Source organism: Sphaerodactylus townsendi, linkage group LG11 (genome assembly GCF_021028975.2).
Source record: "Sphaerodactylus townsendi isolate TG3544 linkage group LG11, MPM_Stown_v2.3, whole genome shotgun sequence".
Taxonomy (NCBI): Eukaryota; Metazoa; Chordata; class Lepidosauria; order Squamata; family Sphaerodactylidae; genus Sphaerodactylus; species Sphaerodactylus townsendi.
This window is the reverse complement of record NC_059435.1, coordinates 22,894,804-22,903,116: the sequence shown is the minus strand read 5'-3', so window position 1 is coordinate 22,903,116 and position 8,313 is coordinate 22,894,804. Positions and strand designations below refer to the sequence as shown.

Below are 8,313 nucleotides of genomic sequence, written 5' to 3'. Positions count from 1 at the left end.
TGAGTAGGAAAATTAAAAAAATTATTCACTATAATGATGTGGAGCATAATGGCAAGAATTTAAGTGCCTGTAGTCAATAAATGGACTCTGGATTCATGATCAGCAGTGTTTACTGAGTTGACATCAAGCACCCATGTTTAGAAAGCCAGTTCTGCTCAATCTAGCTTCCTCTGAATTTCCCTGTTCCGTTTTCCCAGAGACTGTGTGAAAGAGAGGTGTGCAAGAATTTGTTTAGAAGCTAAGCGCCCCAAGGCTGGCACAGAGATAGCCTCCTGCAAGCTCCAGTACTTCCATCTCCCCACAGGGTACAAGGCAGGGTCAGCCTAGTTATCTACATATATAAGCATATAGAAACAGATCAGATAGAAAAGAGTTACATTAACATATCACAGGTTAAGTTACAATGAAGGACACAGATCAAGCACCAGGTCCAACGGAAACAACACCCCCTTGCCTAGGTGTCATTCCTATCACCTTGTTTGATGCCAGCAAGAGGCAGGCGCCATTCCTGATAGGCAGTTAACAGGGACCAGAGCTGTAGTACTGGGGGAGGGGGAAGGGTTCTTCCTGCACCTTGACTGAAAAAAATCCACCTGACTCCACAGCTTTTAACCCTACTAAGAAAAAACCAGATACCTGTATTTTGCCTTTCTCCCTACTGGGGAAGATGGCCTAGGGGTGAGATATGATACATACAACTAGCCCCCAAGTGGCTGTTTTTGGTTTACAGAAAATAAAACATACACCAGGCACTCTTATGTGTTTTGACTTTACCATCCCACAGTAGACAACGCTGCCTAAATTTGTCTCTTTGCCTAAGTACAGTACTTACACAGTATGTGGAAAAACAACCTAAATGTTAAGTACCATTTACTAAGTGACTATAAAATGTATAAATTATGGCTCCATAATGTATAAAATCAGAGGTGGGATGTTTTACCTTCAGAGTTGTTTTTCCAGGCTATAGGGTTGTAGTCCTTAAGGAAGCCTGCCATACAGGACAGCTGCTCTAATTGCTAAATCCAAGAAAATGGCTTTCTGTGGGGGTTCACAAGAATCCAACTTAGGGCAAAGGAACTCCAAAGCATCATGTTGTACATTGTATTATCCTACTGTTCTGTGAATTTTGTAAGCTGTCCCATAGACCAGGTGCGGTGGAAAGATGAGGCAAACATTTTAATTAAATTCATGGCCTAAATTCTAGCTTTTGTTTTCAAAAGCGCAAGGAGGAACTGTTACACATTTTTTTCAGGTGCTGCATATTTCCTCAGATGCTGTACCTCTCCTCTGTATGTGACAAAACAGCAAATGGTCAGCTAGTAACATAAAAGTAGAGAGACTGTCCAAAGGGATTATTTTCAGTAAACAAAGCATAATGAAAATAAAGATTATAAAGATTACTAAAGAGGACAAGATCAAAGGGAGATTTAGACACATACTCTTACGGAAATGAAGCTAACCAGTTCAACTGTTTACAAGTAATATTTATATCAATTCTTAACATGATCAAGCAGTGTTCAATATTTGTAATTGTGTATATTAATCATATAAACAGAGTTGTTTTTACAACTTTGGTAACATAAAAAAATCTTTATTCCAAACTCTGAACAAATTTTGCTTTACAACAAAGTCATGATTTCAACTTACAAAGTCATCATTAAAGACGCATTTTCCCTGAAATGGAAAATCTTCCTTATATTCAAATATCAACTTCAAATGTAAAAAAACAAAAACACCACTACTTTCTGAAAATATTCCTGCAGAATATTTAAGTTCATCACGAAGAAAATGAATGTATTTACACTTCCGGTCCTTCTCCTCCAGGAACCAACTATAAAAGATGAAAAAAAATGTGTGTCAGATGAAAATATAAAGAACAGGCATTTCATCAACATTTGTGTCTAAGAAGATGGTGTCACACAAAAACATGCCCAGAGAATTTTTCATTGAAAAATGAGGTAACTTTTGAAAATAAATTATATCAGAAGAACCTTTATCTCCCTTTTATATATATGTCAAGAAATGTATACTTCTTGTTAATAAATGTTAACTGGGCCACAATTATTTACTTGTGCAAAGTATAACATTTCCCACAAGGGAATCTTAGGGATTTAAAAATGACACAGTGCTGGTTGATTTCTTCAATTTAAAAAAAGGTTTTTGTTTCCAAACAGCAAGCAGAAGGACATTTCATTGTTTATCCCAGCCAACTTGTGGAAACCCTGTAGGGTTTTAAAAGTAAGAGACTTTCAGAGATGGTTTGTCATTGCCTACTTCTGTGTAGCAACACTGGACTACCTTGGTGGTCTCCCATCCAAATACTAACCAGGGTCAACACTGTGGTTAGCTTCCAAGATCTGACAAGATGAGGTCAGAAAACACTGTATGCACACCGCCTTAAAATATCACCGCTTGGATGGCATTTTTGTTTGCCACTTGGACAACAATCCCAAATGGTACCCCACAATGCAAGGGGAAGTGCAGTGGGAAGAAAAGAAGAGAAAAAGAAGACCTATCGGCAGCAGAAGAGAAGAAAAAAATTGGGAGGGTAAATGGACCAAAGGAACAGGGTTTTTTCACTCTTAGGGGTTAGAACAGTGGTGGCGAACCTTTGGAACTCCAGATGTTATGGACTACAATTCCACATCGAAAGCCTACCTGCAGCCAATTCAGCATATTGGCCGATTGGGCTAGCTTATGGAATGTGCAGGGGCTCCACTGGGGGGCTTATCTGGAGTGCTATCTGGAGGATTCCCTGCACTGATTCAGAATGTAGCTGCTGAGTCCGTCTCAGCAACCATCACAAACGGAGCATTCTAAAACAAAGCCAGGCCAGAATACAGCAAATGAAGTAACAATTTTGTTTTTTTCTTTTGGTGAGACAGCATATAGAAAGGGCCCTAAGCTTGCAGACAACCTCAGAGTTAGATTCTGGACTGCCCCAGCAACCACCACTTTCTCAAGAACAGCTGGAAATGCTGGACCATTCATCTTTGCAGTCATCATCCCTTAACATAAAAACCTGTACGTTGTTGGGTGTCCCATTTGCACATTCTGATCACAACTGATGAGCTGGCTATGAAAATGCTGCTTCTCTCATAGTCAAGCCAGCTTCCAGCCTGAACCAGTCAGTAGAAATGTAAAGAAAAAAACAGCATGCAAGAAAGCAGTACTCACCATTGTTATGTTGTTGCCATTTAGCAAAATCTGATCTAACTTTGTGATTCTTCTTCCTTCAGGTGTGATTTCACTGTTGAACAGTCAGGAAATATTTCCAAGTCAGAGATGTAGATGGAAACAATCAAACCTATCATCAGCAGTTTTCATTCAAAACTTTCACACTGAATAAAGGCTGTATATATGAAAGTAAACTGTTGGCATGACAACGAAATAGTCATGAATCCATTTAGATAAAAAAGGAAAACCTCAAGCAGCAATACTTACAACTCTGTAACATCTTCTAGTACCATATCTAGAGTTTGATGTCAAGGAAAAACAATTGTTATAAGAGTACTGATTAGCATGTATTCAGTTTCAGAGGATATTCAATATGGTGTAAGAATAATATGTAATATGTTCTATCCCCCTAGGAAATGTTCAGTTTATAGTCCTGGAATATGCTTGGGGAGAGTCAAGTTCAAACACCAGTACTGAGAAACTCATTTAGTACCCAAGGACTAGTCTTCCTCTCCCACTCTTCTTCTTAGTCTTTCCCATCTCACAGGTTTTAATGAGAAAAATGGGGGGCAAGCATGTACACCACACTAAGTTCTGCAGAGAACAGGCAGAATAAAAATCTTATAACTACCACCAAGAGAAAACACAGCCCTTATCTGGCTTCCAAGCTGCTGAAAGGCTTGGGACTACGTTCCAACCATCTGCTGTTCCAACAACTGAGCTGTTACATGTTCAGGAAAGGGTGCACTGCTCTTGAAGGAACAGATTTGTAATTTGGGAGTGTGCTTCGATTCAGGGCTGTTACTGGATAAGCAGATGGCAGCTGTGGCCAAAAGTGCTTTATACCAACTATAACTGGCTAGCCAGCGGCCACCTTTCCAAGGCAGAAAAGATCTGGCCACAATAGTGCATGTCTCAGTCAGATTTGATTACTGCTAATGTGCCCTACTTGAGGCTGCCCTTGAAAAGTATTTGGGAGCATCAACTAGTGTAGAATGCTGCAGTCAGGAGTAGTAGGAACCATGTCACTCCAAAATTGGCCCACTTGCACTGGCTCCCAGTTTCCTTCAGGGCACATTTCAGGGTGCTGACATTGTCAATTTAAAGTCCTACATGGCTTGGGACATATTTGAAGGGCTACCTACTCCCTTATAAGTCTACCATATTACTACAGTCATCATCTGAGGCCCTACTTTGGCTGTTCCCACTTTCTGAGGTGGCAGCATGGGCCTTCTCAGCCATGACATCAAAACTCTGGACCTCTCTAGGAATATTAGTCTGTCCCCTTCTTTTGCCATCTTCCAACAACAGGTGAATACTTTTTGCTTGATCCAGCACACCCTCAATGATCCCCCCCTTCCTGCCCTAGGTGGTTTTTAGAACTGGACTATGTAAATTGTTTTTATTTTTTATGTTTTTGAATGTGTATTTAGATTGGTTTTAAGGTCTTTGATTTTAATGGTTTTTAAGAAGCACTTATTATATGCCTATTTTTTAATCTGTAAACTGTCTTGATGCTTGATGTACCACCTGATGTAGAGTACGAATTTTGTAAATAAATTAAATGGATTCCCTACTCACGCAGAAGTGCCAATTCATACAAATGGGAGCTCCATGTAAGCATAAAGGCCACATGTACATTCCCAAAGACAATCACATAGCCAGGAGACTTATATACTAGCATTAAGAGTTAAACCTCATCCCATTCAAATAATCGATATATACTTTTCACCACCAAATGCAGATTTTGTTTCTAAACTGGTTTGCAAAACCTTCAAACACTTCTTTTAAAGGATACTGACAAAATCATCAAAACCAAGGAGGGTGCCAACAATTTCTTTATCACTTTTCATCACGATATGAATGCGGGATCCTATACACTTGTCCACAAGTTCTGCCAATGAGAAAAACGTTGTTTTAATAGCAAATGCTAACTGTTCAAACATACATCTTTTACAAAGTGGTCCAAAAACATACGGAAAGATAGCTACGCTCAAAAACTTCAATATGATTTTAATCCCAAATCACCTATATCTGGTTGCATTTTCTGATGGCTTGTGCTCAAACAAAATAGGTTTTTTTTAAAAAAAACACCTCTGTTTTGACTTTTGCAATACAAACTTCACTGCTATTTCAGCACTCTTTCATGCAACACTCAAAACTTGCAGCTAAAATACCTTAGCGGTGAGTATCTATAAATGGTCAGTCTCCACTGTGTAGCAGGAATGTATACAATTACCCTTACTGCCTCACAACAGCTGAAAGGCAGTTAAATGCCATAGAACTGCAAAACACAATCTACAGAGAGAAATAGGCAAGGTGAATTGATGTAATGCACTACAGAAAATAAGGAATCCACCCTTGCTTTTCTATCAAATCATTTTCACCCCCTGTGAATAACATCTTGGAATACAACTGTATGGGTGCATTATTATGATCTCTAAACTTTGCCAACCACCCCAATAACATGGACAAGTATATTTTTTTCTTTTGCCACCCCCTTCATTTACTAGCAATAGAAACCAGAGGCCCTTGCCAGTAGGAATGAACGAATAATTTGTATTGTTGAGGCTCCAGGCCATGACAACATAATCAAAATAAATGCAGGGTAAATACTACAAAATTATATAAATAACTACAAATTAAATAAAATATCTACAAAATTATATAAATAACTACAAATTAAGTAAAGCAACTACAAAATTATATAAAGTACCTGTAACTAATAGGGAAAATCGGATGTTATTTAAATAATTAAACAGGTAAACTAGTTGGTGCATCAAGACTACAATCATAAAATGTGAGTACACTGTGGAATATTTCAGCTCATTTGTAGTTTGAGTAAAGTGGCAGAGTCTACCCAACCCAAATCTTCTCTTACAAGTCAAAATAATATTATTGATACAGCAGATTAAAGCAAAGAAGTGCCAAAGCAGACGTGCGATTGTCCCACTCCAGATTGCAAGTAAGTGAATTCATTTTTGAATACTCCCATTACAAAGTTAGCACATCTAGAAGAAAGGTTACTTCCCCGTAGGGTTAACTTTCTACTTGCAAGGTGGGTTTCTTAACAGCGGGCATTCAGAAATGAAATGCCACAAACACCCACCCCGTGCTACAGTGCACCTATGCCCGATTTCGCCTGCGGATCATAAAGCAGCAGGGTCATCAAGCGGTGGACTTGAACGTGCGAACTAACAAACCCCGGTTCATATTACACGCATAAATTCCAGTCTGAAAAAGTGAACAAGCTAAATCGCCCAGCTTCTTCTTCCACTTTTCCCAATCCCTCCACTATCCCCGCCTCGCTCTTCCCAGGCGAAATTCGTTACCAAGCGGCAGAAGCTGGGACGGGTTTGTTGTCGCGTTGGCAGCCATTTTGCAGAAAGGCCGAAGCAATCAATCCCAGCCGGCTCTTATTGCTCTTCCCGCGAGACTATGAGGGAGCGGCCTATTCTTCCATTCGCAACTCAGTTCGAGCAGGCTTGGCCGATTGATGGACGAGCAATCGAACTGAAAGTGCCAGGGAACGAGGCGCAGGTTGGGAGCTCCAGCTTAGCACGTGCATTTTCCCCTTCCTAATGTTTACTTTCCCCGCCCACCTATCACTGAATGGAATGATAAGACCTACACAATCCATTGTAATGATTGTGGAATGAAGCCAAAACATGTTTGTGTAAGCATGTGCACCTTTTGAGCGCCTACACTGGACACAGCGATCTTGGGCAGCATAACAGAAAAAAAAAATCTGCATTACTCTTTGTCAGTCTTTCCATCCTCTAGTAATAGCACATTTAGAGTAGGTTCGCAAATGACAAGATAATTGGTTTTCTTTCAGTTTTCAAAACCTGCTTATTTGGTCCCAAGTTTAAAAATCCCTTCTGCCGCTGTAGGATTTCATCCATTTGCTTTCAACAAAGGCAAAAGTTCAGTAGAACCTTAAAGATGGACATAATTTATTCCAGCATAATTTCATCCATCAGGGACCACTGCAAGAGATACACTTCAGTGAGTCTGACATGCTCACACTGGGTGACAGGATGTCAATGTAAATTACTGAAGTGTGAATTCTAACACTCCTTTTCTTGATACCTTTAACAACAGCTTTATTAACAGCACTTTTCTTTGTACTTCTTTACAGCAGGGGCCCAATGTAGTGCTAGGTGGATGAAAACCAGCGTACCTATATAACAAGGAAAAAACTTCAAACTATGCATTATTTGTTTTATTTCCTAACATCTACTGAAAGAAAAACACAGAAAGAAAACAAAGAAAAAACAAGAAATAAATTCTCCTTTTATGACCAAACCATCAAACAGAACTATAGTCTACATTATTTCAAACTGCATTTCTGTCATGAATGGCTGGTGTATTTAGCTGTAAACCATGCACTTGTAGCTAGCATTTCAACAGACATAATTTTTTTGCATGCATACAGAATACTAGAATGTCTATATAAGAAAGGGATGACTTGTTTGTTCCAATAAAAGCTGCAATCCGCATTCCTAGAAGAATAAAACTGTGCATTTGCAGTGGTTAGCTTGTTCTCAAAAGAGGAAACCACAGGTTCTTCCATTACTTTGCTGCCAAAAACTTTGCACAACACGGTTACAGGAACTTAAGGAGGAGATGCTCCCCATCATGAGCCACACCATCAAGCCAGCCATATGGGTCCATAACATAGCTCTTTATCAGCCAACTTCCAGGTCCAGATTCTTGCTCAGGAATTTAGGTCAGGTATGCCTTTAAGAATAGAGCACTGGCAAGTGGTTGCCAGGAGGAACCGTCCTGATGCAACAGGGTCAGGAAACCTCTTTCTTACGTGCAAACACCCCGTTTTTACAAACCCTCCCAGGGGCTCTCTGCAACCATAGCACCAGTTTCCCTTCCTCTGTCCTTAAATAAACAGCTGCCCTCCTCCTTTAACCAGGAACGGGCTCCCGCCCCTGGACAGCTCATTTTACTTGTGATCCCCTTCCCCTCCTTCCTTTGGAGGCATCACGCCCAAGAGAGGCTCTTGGTGGCATCCCCAAACTGAAGGCAGCAGCTCCCAAAGTGAGGGCACGCGTGGCTTCAGTAGACGCCACTGAGGCTGCTCGGCCCCGAGCGCATGCGCAGTGCCGGCCCAGCCGCTAT

General features: G+C 40.3%; 1 protein-coding gene across 2 annotated transcripts; it reads right to left on the bottom strand.

Moving 5' to 3' along the window:
• Positions 1-1,575: 1,575 nt before the first annotated feature.
• LSM5 (LSM5 homolog, U6 small nuclear RNA and mRNA degradation associated) lies at positions 1,576-6,612 on the bottom strand. 2 transcript variants are annotated; one of them, XM_048511436.1, is made up of 5 exons: positions 6,510-6,612; positions 4,976-5,071; positions 3,445-3,472; positions 3,178-3,250; positions 1,576-1,831 (listed from the first exon to the last, which is right to left on the bottom strand). In XM_048511436.1, the coding sequence occupies exons 1-5, from the start codon at positions 6,553-6,555 to the stop codon at positions 1,799-1,801; spliced, it is 276 nt and encodes a 91-aa protein (XP_048367393.1). In that variant the 5' UTR covers positions 6,556-6,612; the 3' UTR covers positions 1,576-1,798. The 2 variants fall into 2 exon arrangements, with proteins under 2 accessions (XP_048367393.1, XP_048367394.1); XM_048511437.1 differs by lacking the exon at positions 6,510-6,612 and adding an exon at positions 6,287-6,464.
• Positions 6,613-8,313: the final 1,701 nt, after the last annotated feature.

Excerpts from the sequence above, each read along its gene's own strand:
- LSM5 (XM_048511436.1), bottom strand. The coding sequence starts at position 6,555 with ATGGCTGCCAACGCGACAACAAACCCGTCCCAGCTTCTGCCGCTTG. Across the intron at positions 5,072-6,509 it reads GTCCCAGCTTCTGCCGCTTG|AACTTGTGGACAAGTGTATA; the intron begins GTAACGAATTTC and ends TCTCATTGGCAG. Across the intron at positions 3,251-3,444 it reads CTAGAAGATGTTACAGAGTT|TGAAATCACACCTGAAGGAA; the intron begins GTAAGTATTGCT and ends ACTGTTCAACAG.